Below are 13,563 nucleotides of genomic sequence, written 5' to 3'. Positions count from 1 at the left end.
CTATGGGAACTGCCATCATCATCTGAGTGTCTCTGGTTTTAGGTTTCCTGCCAGGCCCTGTGAAGGTGCAATCTTGTATGACTAGCATCCTATCCCATGACTCTAGGTTTGGAACCAAAGCCCTGAAACAACCTTCAACAGACACTGAGCTCTAGAATATGCTGGGTACCTGGCCTGAAGAAGGCACTGGGGTGAGTTCTAGTCATTTGGGGCCCTGGCCCCAGAACTGTATACCCCCTGTCCCAGAACCTGGGGAGAATTAAAATGCAGATTCCTTAGCTCTATCTTATACCTACTGAATCAGAATCTCTGGAGGCTGGATGCCAGGACTCTTTTTTTTTTTTTTTTCAGGACTCTATTTTTGACAAGTGCTCCAGGTGATTCTTATGAACCTAAAGTTTGAGACTCTGCTTTAGATCACCTTATTTTTTATCTGGGCTTCAGTTTCCTTCTTTGAAAATGGGGAAATTATGTTTTCAATTATTATGAAAATAGAAAAGCACTTTGAAAAATGCTAAAAGCTTTATATAAGATAAATCTTGAGGCAGGGTCATTAGGCTTTCTCTTTAATATCCTCCATCTCATGCATCCAGATCAGCATCATTCACTGGGTGCCTAATCCATGCCTAATTTGTGTCCGTGCACTGTGCCAGGCTGAGACTGTGGAGATGAATACAATGTGGTCCCTGACCTCAAAGGGTTGGAGATCAATATGGAAATGAGCATTCGATGACAGTTCAAGACCAGCTCGGGGTGGGGTGGGTGCGGTAGAGAAGTGGTCATTAGTGCTTTGGGAACAAGAGCAGGAACCAGCTGTCAGGGAAAAGCGTCGCCAAGGGAGTGTCACCAAGGAGGTGACCCTGGAGCTGTGTCTTGAACACAAATGTGGATTGTTCCAGGAAGGAGAGCCTCTTTCACAGTCTTTCCACTCGTTTCCTTCTTCCATTCCATCAAGTTCTCTCAGCAGTTTGCTCCCCCTGCTCCCCTCGCCCCCTCAAACCAATCTCAGGGACTCAGTGGTCTTGGCCATTTCCTCCTTCACCCTCCCAAAACCTGCCTTCAGTGTTAAGTCAAAGCTTTGGTTTGGTTATAAACACGGGGGTTTAAAACAGTGCCTTTTTGTATATGGAGGAAATGTCATTTACATTGTTACCCCAGAAGTTTTCATCTGAAATGATTTCAAGTCCTTCTGGAGATGGGGTTTTTTTTGGTAAATTTGCCTTTTACATCAGCCAGCTGATGTATTGTGCTTTGTAAGTTATTGATTGATTGATTGATTGATTGAGGGAAGAAGATTCGTGACAAGTGGTTTTCCCCAACCCTTGTTGTTTTACTAGGTAAATAATCAGTATTTGGCTTACCTATAAAGAATCAAAGATTAATACATAGTCTAAGCTAAGTTGCAGAAGGACCTTCTTTGCATTATAAGGTAGAACACCACCAGCTCAGGAATCAGAAACTTAAACTGACATAGCCGTTCACCTAGTGCCCTGCCCATGTATGTCCTTTGTATTCAAACAGTGATCCACAAACCATCGGCCTTGGCCTTGGCCTTGGCCTTGGCCATCACTAATTAGAAATGCAGAACCTCCGGTCCTAGCTGAGATCTGCTGGGGTCAGAATCTGTACTTTAGCAAGATTCCCTGGCAATTCATCTGCCCATTGAAGTTTAAGAGAGACTCTGAACTTAGTGATTTATCCCCATTGATTAAGACACTAAAGTCTTGAGAGACTAAGGAACTTACCCAAGATTACATTAAAGGTAGAGCCAGGATTCAAGCCCTGTCCTGTCCAGTTCCAAGTTTAGTGCTCTGTCTACTGTACAGGTGAGCTTCTTTGTGCTGTATTAATTAAAGAGCACTTCTTCAGTGGTTCCTGGTCACTGAAGAGTAGGACAATGACACTTTTTCAAGGTACAAATGTATCTTCTTGAGAGCTGCAGGGGAAAAGGAGAGTCAAGGGGAGCTCACGTACCGAACTTTGACTTTATGCCAGGCACTTGGAAAGTCTGCATGACAGGTAGCCTTGTCTTGGCATTTTCCTGAGTGTGCCCATCCTATAGGGGCTCTTAGTAAGGCAGAAGTTGGAGGTGATGTTTAACGGTCTGACACTAGGACTTCCTGGGGCAGAGGTCAAGGCCTCAGAGATGTTGTGAGCATTTGTTTTCATCCATGAAGATCCTCTGCCTGTGTAAGGCCAGCATCTTCCATGACTAGTCAGGTTTGGTGGCGTCCCACTCTTTCCAAAGTCAGGAATTCAGGCTTCGGTCACTTAGAACTCCTCTTGATTTATGAACAACTCTGTCTCATAGAGTAAAAGAGGTTTTCCCAAAGAGGAGAAAATAGCTTAAAAGAAGGCCTTGAAGAATCAAGATGACAGTATGTATTATTTATAAGGGCCTAAAATAAGTGCCGGATCCTCCACTCAAAGTGAGCAGGCGACAGCCAGCACCGTTGTGGAGTGGAGCCCAGCCGAGTCCCGCTCGAGCCACGCGCCAGGGCCGGTCAGCCACGGCGCCGCTCAGAGGCCCAAGGGTCCTTCTTGGCAGGGGGCTCCTGCTGCTGGTGCAGGGTGGCCATGCAGCTGCTAGGAATGGGTCCCAGTTACAAATGGGTATCACAGATCAGCTAAATGAGGAGATTCTTGAAGGAGAATGGGAGAAAGGTAGTGAGAGTCTCTGGATTGGTGGGAGTTGGTGGGAGCACACACACACACACACACACACCAGTTGTAAGATTATATTGAGTTCCTGATTTAATAACCCGAGGATGCAGGTATGTCCTGGGAGTAAGGAGGCCAGGCAGGACAGGAGGAGATGGTGGAGTTTCTCAGCCTTGTCCTCTCTGGCTCCTGGTTCCAGAACAGAGCATACAGCTGCTGGTGATGCTGTCCACACAGAGGAGGCCCCTTCTCATCCAAGAAATAGCCACTTCTTGCTGCCACCCAGATCTTTTTTACTCAAGGCCTGGCTCGTCATTCCTGAAGAACTTAATAATTTCTCTGTTTTCTTTCGAGAGAAAGTTTACAAACATTTCTCTTACAAAAAGCTCTCCTGCTTCTGGAAGCATACTCAGGGTCAGCAAGTCTGCATTTTGGCCAGTAGGGAAGAGACAGAGTCAGTGTCTAGTAGGAGTCTCTGATCAACAGCCAGCATTATGGAAACCCATTTTCCTGTCACCCATCCCTTCCTTGACTCTGCCATACTACCTTTATTATCATGGGTGCTTGTGATACTGACTTTGACCTGAGGACCCAAACCCATTTGTCCATAGAGGGCAAGATCCCATGGCAGGAGGGAGGTCACTCAAAAAGAGAAGGTGCTATCTGGGACTTCTGGGGACACCCAGGGCAGTCATGAGATTATGTGCTGGCTTTAGAGTGATTATGAGTTTGCTCATGAGTTTGGCTTTAGAGTGCTTATGTGTTTGCTCATGTGCTGGCTTTAGAGTGATTATGAGTTTGCTCCCAGCGGGCTGGGATTTGAACAGAAGCCATTGCCTTCAGAACCTCTCACCCATCTTTCCTCCTTCCCCTGCTTCATCTTCTTCCTTCCTCTTCCTCTTTCAAATTTCTCATGTGGGATGTGGTGACTACACTTGAAGGAGCTGGAGGGAAATGCTTTCAGTAGCTCTCACTGTATCTGGATGTTGCTTTGTGTCCTCTGTTGGCTGATGGCCTCCTCCGCAGCCATGGGAGCTAGCTGTGGTCCATGGGTCCTAATGCAGTCCCCTGGTAGTGTCAACCTGGCATTTCTGCTGCTTCTAGTCTCAAAGGTCTTCCAGGTTCTTCCTACTAGAATGGTTACCCCTGGGCATCAGTAACCAGGGCACCCATGCCATTGTGTTGGGTTCACCTCCATGCCCTGGCAGTGTAGGGAGCCTTCAAAAAGATGGATATCTGACTTTTCTGTATCCCACCCCCTGATTCAGAATAATAAGATTAAAAGAAATCACCAGCATTTTAAAATCCAGGTTATCTAATGAGTATTTGAGTGAGGGGCAGCATGGTGTAGAAGGACATGGTATTTTGAACCGATTTGTTTCATATCCCGTCTCTGCTGCTTTCTAGTTGTGTGATCCTGGACTGGTCATCTGATCTCTCTAAGCAAGAAATGCCTTGAAGAACCCTACTGGAGATAAAGATAATGCAGATAAAGGGCCTACATATGTGGTGTGCTTGATAAGGAATGGGGAATATCATCATTCTCAAAACCAGAATAGTTTTCTTAGCCTAGAACTTAGCCTTAAACTTAGCCCTAAGTACACCTGAGTTCTTTCATGTGCTTTCTAGCAAATGTGGGATTTAGACTACTCGCTACCACAGTTACTCTATTTATTATTTTGGTTACTATTACTATTATAGCTTTTATTCTGGTAAAATACACATAACAAAACTTGCCATTTTAATCATTTTCCATTACAATTCAGTGGCATTAATTACACTGACATTGTTGTGTCCCTGTCCCCACCATCTATCTCTGGAACTTTGTCATCTTCCCATACTGAAACTCTGCCCATTGATCAACGACTCCCCATTCCCTCCTTTGCCCAATCTGGTTACTCTTTTTCAATAGCATGCTCCAAGTTCTTTACTGTCTTTCTTCCCATGAAATGGGGGTTAGAAAGGGGCTCTTAGTAGGGTTTTCTTTGAGTTCTCTGAACTCCTGCTGGGGAGACTGGGAGATAAAGGTCTCTGCCATTTGCAGCAACCTTTAGGGATTGCAAATGGTTACAAAATAGATGTCAATTCAGCTGCTTTTTATGGGTTGGATCTACAAAGAGCCTTCCAAGGACTGGTACATTTCTTCTAAAAATACCCAAGGATGTGGCTTGGCATCGCTTTGGGGAGAAACCAACAGTTTTTAAATTCTTCAATAGCATCTACCTCCTGGTGAAGATTAAATGAAAGAACTCATGTCATGTGTATAATACAGTGCCTGGCAAAGATAAGACCTGTATATGTAGGCTGTTGTGACTTGTTACTGCACTCTGGCGGAGCTATTATGTATATGTATTATGTATAATGTTTGGGTATTTAATTCCCACAAGAGACAGATATCATCTTCATTTTACATGAGGCAGCTAAGGCTCTGGGCTGTTAACACCCCCAAATTACTGAGCTTATAAGTAGTGAGTAGCAGAGTGGGGATTCTTTCTCTTGGTAAGATGCCACCTGTTGTGCTATACCAAGAAAGGAAGTCGTATTGACTTCATTCTCAGTATTTCATGTTTCCACCTACCCTGGCCTTTCTCTGGACTCCTGTCTTCTTGCTCTTTCCTCATAGAGTCACACACCAAATGTCCCAGTTTTAGAGCTTTCTGGATTTACCAGCCCCCAGTTACTGTGCCATTTCGAAGTGATCACTTACAGTCTTAATAAGCTCCTTGCTCTAGAGAAAGAAACAGAAACCATGCTGCTTCCAGAAGAGAAAGAGACGCTGGAGATCATTCTCCCTTCATGTGGGCACAGCGGAAAGGCCATCTGTAAGCCAGGAAGAGAGGGTTCACCAGAAACCAACCTTAACAGCATGTTGATTTTGGATTTCTAGCTTCCAGAAATGTGCGAGAACACCTTTCTATTCTTTAAGCCACCCAGTCTGTGGTATTTGTCATTGGTGGCCTGAGGAGACTGATACACACATGTACGAGAAGTCTTGGTGATGTTCAGTCTGGGGCTAGCGTAGTAAGGTTAAGAAAGTCCTTAGACTTTCTTCTTCAAGGCTTTCTCATGGTCTAATATAGTTGCTGGAGTTCTGGCTGTCACATCCATATTCAGGCAGGAGGTAAACAGATGGAAAGAACACAAAAAGTAGCCCTTGTTAAGGCACTTACCCAGAGGTGATACCCAACAGTGCCCATCTGCAACTTATTGGCCCAAATGTAGTTGATTCTAGTTGATTCATTACGATTAGCCACACCTAATCATAATGAAGGCTGGGAAATTAGTCTTGTAGCTGGACACGTGGCTTCCCTGACTGAAATCTGGGAGAATGGATCTTGAGTAGATAGCCTCAGCAAGCACGAGCACTTTGGGGAATGAGCAGTCTGGAAATGAGCTTCTCGGTCACAAGAACAATCCCACTTCTCAGAGCCTATGAGCCGCCACCGGTACCCTGAGCAAGCTATAAGAGGAGAGGCTCTTGCTGCCCCAGGGTAGCCTGTTCCCCTGCTGGGCTGGAGGGAATGGCTCAGTTTGCTGTCAGCTGCCTTCCCAAACTTTTCTTAACCCATTCACTGTCACCTTGTTCCTAGCCCCATTCCCTGAATATGCCTGCACTCACCTGCCTTCCAGTTCCCTCTACCTGAACTATGCCCTCTGCCCTTTGACACCCTAATATCTTATCCATCCTTTCAGGCCCACCCAAACATTTCCTCCTGCAAGCACCTGGGGTATCCTATATTCCCATGCACTTTGCCTACATGTATATTTTAATATTCATTATGAGCTGCTTGCAATTAAGAATTATGTAGAATATTGTCTCTACTTTGTGTGTATGTGGAAGTTTATATAATAAGTTTTTCATATGTGCCTGCCCCAAGGGCAGGGATGGCATCGTCTTGTTGCCATACTACCAGGATTTTCCAAGCATTTACTGGGCATCTACTAAGTGTCAGGCATTCTGCTTGACCCTAGGGTTACAGCGATGAGCAAAACTGTCCCTGACCTCATGATGCCTGCTAACCTTGGAACACAGGGAGTTGCAGAGGTTAGGCAACAAATTGGTAAATACATAAAACATTGGTAAATATGTGATTGCAAATTATGAGAAATACTGTCAAGGAAAAAAACAGGATGCAATGAGAGAGAAAAATGGAGGGATGGAGCATATTATAGGTGGTGTCTCACATAGACCAGATTTTAGTTCCTGCTCTCCCATACAGAACAATTCCACATAATTTATGTAGGTTCTCCCCTGTGAAGGAGCTGGAACCTAACTTCCCATTCCCTGAGTGTGGGCTCTGCTCAGTGACTTGCTTCCAAAGCGTAGACAGGGGTGGCTGGTGGAAGGAAGCAGAACTTTACAGGGAAGAAACCCAGCGAATGTTACTAAGGCCAGATGATCGGGGTGAACAGCATCAATGATAAACTAAGTAAATATTAAATACCTTGGATATGACGCAATGAGGAGGGCCTTTCACTTCTGTGAATCCCAGCCTAACCATGAGTAAAACGTCAGAAAAAAATAAACTGAGAGGCGTCCTACAAAATACCGTCTAGTACTTCTAAAATGGTCAAGGCCAACAAGCACAGGGAAGTCAGAAATCAGTAACAGACCTGAGGATCCTGAGGAGACGTGACAACTAAGCCTTCCGTGGTGTCCCAGATGGCCTTCTGGAGCAGAAGGACCGTAGGGGAACCTCTGGGAGTCTAAACAGAGTGTAGCATTTAGTGAATAATAGTGGTCCCTTCATTGTGACAGATGAGCCACACACTCACATAAGAGGTTAATAAGAAGGCCCCCCTATTTGGGGAGAGGCACTTGGGAGCTGTACTATCTTTTCAACTTCTCTATAAATCTCACACTATTCTAAAATTAGAACTTGATTAAAATAAGTCCCTGTTCTCCTGCTCCCTGACTCTGTGAGCCAGGCAAGCCCCCTCACCCCGCTGGACTTGGTTCAGCCGCAGAATGGGGGTGACAGCACCCTCACAGCAGGATTGGGAAAAGGCTTCAGTGCGACAGCGTGTGGCAGCACTGTGGCAACAGTGTGCCCACATCACTGCTCAGCATGCAGATTCCCCTCCTGCCCCTGCAGTTCCGCACAGAGACATGCTCCAGAGGCTTTCCCACATCTGCAGTCCCTGGTACCCCCAGCACGGCCCATGGCCTTTCTAGTTAGACTTCTGTGCAGGAAACTTTGCCCTCACCTCTCTTGACAGCTTGCTCTGAGGGATTAAGACTGCATTTTTATTTTCATATTTCACTTGATTCCCCCCCCCCTTGAATTTGGTATTTCTCTTCAGGAATCAGCATATGATTCAAACTGCCAGTTCTAAATTTAGTCCTGCCTGTGATACGGAGAATGCATTTAGTGCTGCCTGGGATATGTATTCGGAAATAATGGTTTTATTTATCCACATCCAGTAATTCTGACTGCCTGCTGGGTTCTTTCAGGAAAGAGTTTGTCATCTCCTTTCCTCCTAATGATGAAATGTTGCCTGCTCAGGTCCCAGAGGCCCAGCCTGAGCCAGAGGCTGGTGACTTGAGTCTCTGTTTAATTAAACAATATCATCCCCAGGATTCTGCAGTCATGGGTTCTCTCCAAGGCTTCTGTTTAGAAGGAGCTTGGAAACAAGGTCTAGAAAGAACTGAAGGCCTCTTTGAAGCCCATAGGTTTATTTCTGGTTACTGGCATGATAAGATTTGCCCCTTTGGCACTAGAAAGGAGGGGGCCGTTCCACAGGTCTGGAGTTTGGTACTCTACTTTGGGTGCTGAGGATGTGGAAGTAAATCACATACGGCCTCTGCCCTCGGAGGACTACAGTTCACTCATGTATTCAGACCAACAGATTGGGCCTTTACCGTGTGCTTGACACCATGCTGATCGTTAGGGCTATAGGAGTGACCCTCATCAGACAAAGTCCCCCTCCCTGAGAGGCCCACGTTCTTATACATGTGGCCCGTATGGCTCCGACATAAAGCAGGAGATGGATGTCATGTGTGATGAGCTAAGGAGATAAGCACAGTGTTTGATTCCCAGGACTGCAACAATGAAGTACCATGGTCTGAGGGGCACAGTTCTGTCTGAAAACAAGGTGTCGGCAGGCTGTGCTCCCTCCAGAGGCCCAGGAGAGCATCCGTCCTTGCCTCTTTCGTCTTGGGATGGCTCCCGGCATTGTTTGGTTTATGGCTGAGAACATTCTCTGCTTCTGTCTTCACATGGCCTTCTCCTGTTTGTGTCTGTCTCTCCGGTCTGACTCTTATAAGGACTCTTGTCATCGGATTTAGGGCCCACCTGGATAATCCCAGATGATCTTATCTCAAGGCCCTGAACATAGTCACAAAATTACATCTGCAAAGACTGTATGGGGGGAACACACCATTTGCTTCTTCCAGCTCCGATGGCTGTCGGCATTCCACGACTTGTGGCCGCCATCACCCCAGTCTTTGTCTCCAAGGTCACATGCCTCCTCCTCTTTTCTCTCTGTGTCAGAAGCCCCTCTGCCTTTTTCTCTTTTGTTATTGTTTTTTTTTTATTTATTTAAAAAAATTTTTTTATTATATTCAGTTAGCCAACATATAGTACACCATTGGTTTTTGATTAGTGTTCAGTGATTCATTAGTTGCATACAACACCCAGTGCTCATCACCACACGTGCCCTCCTTAATGCCCATCACCTGGCATCCCCATCCTCCCACCTCCTTCTGCCTTTCTCTTAAGAGGACATTTGTGATGGTGCTTAGGATCCATGCAGATAATCCAGGCAATTTTTTTATCTCAAGATCCTTAACTTAATCACATCGCTAAAGACATTTTTCCAAATAAGGACACATTCACAGGTTCTGGGAGGTAAGATATGGGCATATCTTTTGGAGGGCCACTAACCCACCACACGATGCAAGGTCATATAGCCTTTGAATAGCCTGTGAGATGGGCTGTAGTCCTGTTTTCCACCTGAGGACATTATGGTTCACAGAAAGGAAGTGCTTTACCTGAGGGCATTCAAAAAGGAAGGAGCCGAATCAAGGATGGATTCCAGGAGATGCTTGACTCTGAAATCCATTCTTTTCCTCCCATGGCTTCTGACCAGATAGACTTTTGAGCAATCTGTCCTTTTGCTTTAAAACCCAAGTGGTGGGGTGCCTGAGTGGCTCAGTCATTAAGTGTCTGCCTTTGGCTCAGGTCATGATCCCAGGGCCCTGGGATCAAGTCCCGCATCAGGCTCCTTGCTCAGCGTGGAGCCTGCTTTCCCTCTCCCTGATGCTCCCCTTTCTTGTGCTCTCTCACTCTCTCTGACAAATCAATAAATAAAATATTTAAAAACAAAAACCACAAGTGGCCATGGGAAGCCCACATCTGGCTCTACCAGCATTAAGATCTGGTAGGAACTAGTCTGAGACCACTGTTAGCAGAGAGCAGGCTGAGGTGGAGATGGAAAGGAAGTGTGGGGGGAAGGACGAGAGCAGGGAGGCAGAGGGCTGCTAATGAAGGGGGCATCTAGAGCCAGGCTTGGGGAGGAGATACCTCCTTAATGAGGGAAATAGCATATAGAGGAGAAGTAGGCCATGCCTTGCCATCTCCCGAGTTTTGCACCATGCCTTCTCCTCTGTGCTACCTGCAGCTGGGGAAACCTGGCCAGAGATGCTGGTACAAATGGGGGACCTGAGAATGTGGGGGGAAGGGCTCTCTGGTTCGTGCCAGCTGTGTCCCCGGCATTTCCTGAACACTGCTCTGAGGGGGGCGGTAGGAACTCAGAGATGGATACCTTGTGGTCCTTACCCCAGAGGTAATACAGCAAAGGAGAAAAACACAGAGCGTCACATCCCACGCTGCCTTTCTTTCACTGTGTGACCTCTGTCCAGGCATACTTTACCTTTCCAAGCCTTGGTTTTCTTGTCTGGAAAAAATATGGATTTTTTTTGAGATTTAAAGGAGATAAAAATGAGAAATGACTGGCACAGCCCAGAATATAATAGAGGCCATCAATGTTACTTCCACTGCGTTAGAAACTCACTTTCTGGGCCAGAGCAGTGGTTCACAAACTGTAAGCTCTGGGACCTGGAATCCAGGGTAGAGAATAGGATACCCGAATCACTATTTACACCTCTAAGCAGCATTGCTTTCAAATATTTGGAGATGGGGTCATATTGAGTCAGATACAGTTACATTTAAAAGCTTATTGAATTCATAGTGACTTCTTACTATTATGTGTTGCTTGATCAGCGTGTCTGAAAAGATCCTGAGGTTCTCTGATATTGAAAAGGAGTCTTCATATTCTAATATGTGGGGCACGGAGGACTAAACTGACCAGCCAGGGGAATGGGAGCAGTGTTCTTACAGAGCAGCGTTTGGGTTCTACAGAAGCATAGAGGAAAGCAGGACAAACTGCCTGGAGAGTTCTGGGGAGGAGGGGGCATATTTAGGCTAGGCCTTCAAAGATGCATTTGGGGAGCGGGCAATGCAGGTAGAGAGAACAGCAGGTTAAAAGGCAGAGTCTGGGTATTGAGGACTAAGGTTTGGGAGAGCCGTGGGGAGAGGCCAGAAAAGGAGGTGGGAGCTGGGTCAGGGCCGGGCCTGAAGGCTGTGCTAGTGGGTTTAAGATCACCCATAGGTGGGGAATCCAGGAAGGGGTTGAAGGAGAGCAGTAAAATACTAGATTGGTCCTTTAGAAAGATCACTGCCCTGATGGGGGAGTGGAGCTCAGGAGGCCTGTGAGTAAGAGGGATGTTGGGGAGAAGATGCAGAGCTCACGGCAGAGTGAGGAAGCATGAGGTTCTGGAAAGCCACCTCCTGGGCCTCAATCTCAGCTCAGCTCCCTGTCAGCAGAGGGATCCGAGCACTTCGTCTCTCTGTCCGTCCATTTCCTTTCTGTACAGTGGACATAATAACGTATCTGCTTCAGAGGACTCTTGGGAGGATTAAGTAAGCAAATGGTCTTTTTGGGACGCTCAGTCTTGGAAAGGAAGGCCATTCTAATGCACGCTATTGCACGGAGATCTGCCGAGGGCGTCACGCTCAGTGACATAAGCCAGTCACAAAGGGCAAACGCTATGTGACTCCACTCATAGCCGGTACTGAGAGCAGTTGTGCTCAGAGAGACAGGAAATAGGACGGCGGGTGGCAGGGGCTGAGGAGGGGGGAGATGGAACGTTATTCTTTAATGCGTACAGAGCTTCGTCACGGGAAGACATGGAGATGTGGTGGCAGTTGCACCATGCGATCATGCCTCATCCCACGGAGCTGTGTGCACTTACCCATGGTTAAAAGGGCAAACTTTATGTCGGATATGTTTTAGCACAATTTTTTTAAAACAACAACAAAAAAATGTGTTTCACGTGCATGTTAGTTAATATTATTGTGCTAGGGAAGTGAGGATGAGGGACTAAATTAGGACAGCAAAAATGAGGATGGAAAAGAGGAAACATCATCTTGATCTTTTTCCGCAGACCCCACAGGGCTGGGTGACCGGGAGTGGGCATCAGGTGGGACCGCATCAACTACTAGGACTGCACAGAGCCAGGCCACACGCCCGCATCAGAGCCGCTCTGAGGACCCATGATTTCTGCGGTTTGTCCTGCAGGGGCAGAGGGCCAGAGCCAGATGGTGCTGAGTCACCCCCAGGGCCTGGTGCTGCCAAAGGCCCATCTCTGTACCCACGTCCCAGACAACAGCACCTCCCAGGCATGGGTGCTCAAGGCTCTGCAAAGGAATAGCCTCTGGTCCCTCAAAGTCAAACCACAGTGACCTTACCACGATGGCCTCTTCTCTTCTCCATGGGATCTGAAAGTCCAGGGAGGAATCCCACACAGAAACTTGAGAGAAGAGGCAGAAGGGCCCTTCCCTTTGATCACCAAGTTCAAGCCTGGAATATCCATTCCTTTATTTTATGGAAATCTTACAGAAACCAAGACTGGGGAGGCATGTGCCACTTCACCCCTTAGGAGAGGGCCACACTGACAGGGAAAGGCTTGAGGTGCCCCCCCAATGGAACTGGGGAGCCTATTAGGCCTTTTTAGAGAGGCAGTTGGTGTGGCGGTGAAGTTTCCAGACTCAAGCCAGAGGGTTTAGGTTCACGACTCAGCCATGCCACTATGTGACAGTGAACAAACATTAACCTCTCTGAGCTTCAGTTTCCTTAATGATAAAGGGGAGAAGCTATCACATGGGGTTTCTGTGAAATATAAATGAGATACATACATATAAAGTCTGACACATAGGTACTTAGTAAACATGTTTTCTTTCTCTGCTGTAAAATTTCATGCTTCTCTTTTTATTTTCCTTATAACCACCCTGAAAGAGTTTCTTTGCTTTTTTTGTTTCATAGATAAGGAATTGAAACTCTGAGATTAAGAAACTTGGTCTAAATCCCCACAGGACTTGGATGGTAGCTCTGGGTCCCTCTAAGCCTTTGCCCTTCCACTGGGAAGACTCTGCTTTCTGTGTCTCACTCCATCTCGGACACAAGTAGGTTCACGTGTGAGGCCACTTCTAGAGCAGCACCTGGGTAGAGTGGACACCCAGGAAGCTTTAAGTATGTAGTGTTCAGATACAATGACAGGGAAATGTGTGCCTGGTCATGGGAATAAGGCTCTCCTAGGCCTTCTTTCCATCTAAGGGAAGGAGAGAAATATATATATCTATAGATATATTTTTAGATATAGAAAATATATGTATAATATATATATTTATATATTTATTTATAATAAGGAGCCTTGGAAACCTCACTCATTCAAAGTCAGCTGCTAAAAGAACCTTACTGATAGCAGTGGACATCCATCCATTCCTGGTCATTTAATCTCTTTGAACCTAGTCTGCAGAAGGCAAACAGTCAATTTCCCTGCCTATATCCTGCCTACCTCATGAGACTGGCAGGAGGAACAGAGATAACACTTACAAGTTA

The 13,563-nt window shown here is 46.3% G+C and overlaps 1 protein-coding gene across 7 annotated transcripts in view; it reads left to right on the top strand.

Moving 5' to 3' along the window:
• The window catches only part of SERGEF (secretion regulating guanine nucleotide exchange factor), a 219,289-nt gene that overhangs the window by 178,217 nt on the left and 27,509 nt on the right, over positions 1-13,563 (top strand). The window contains exon 11 of one of the 7 annotated variants that reach the window (XM_032356896.1): positions 107-141. The exons of the other annotated variants lie outside the window; for them this stretch is intronic. Within the exon in view, the coding sequence (XP_032212787.1) occupies positions 107-126 (20 nt within the window). The 3' untranslated portion in view covers positions 127-141. Of the gene's footprint in view, positions 1-106; positions 142-13,563 lie in introns of those variants that run through there. 7 annotated transcript variants of the gene reach the window in all.

This window comes from Mustela erminea, chromosome 9 (genome assembly GCF_009829155.1).
Source record: "Mustela erminea isolate mMusErm1 chromosome 9, mMusErm1.Pri, whole genome shotgun sequence".
Lineage (NCBI taxonomy): Eukaryota > Metazoa > Chordata > Mammalia > Carnivora > Mustelidae > Mustela > Mustela erminea.
Note: the sequence above shows the minus strand (reverse complement) of the source record. Positions and strands in the feature narration are given on the sequence as shown.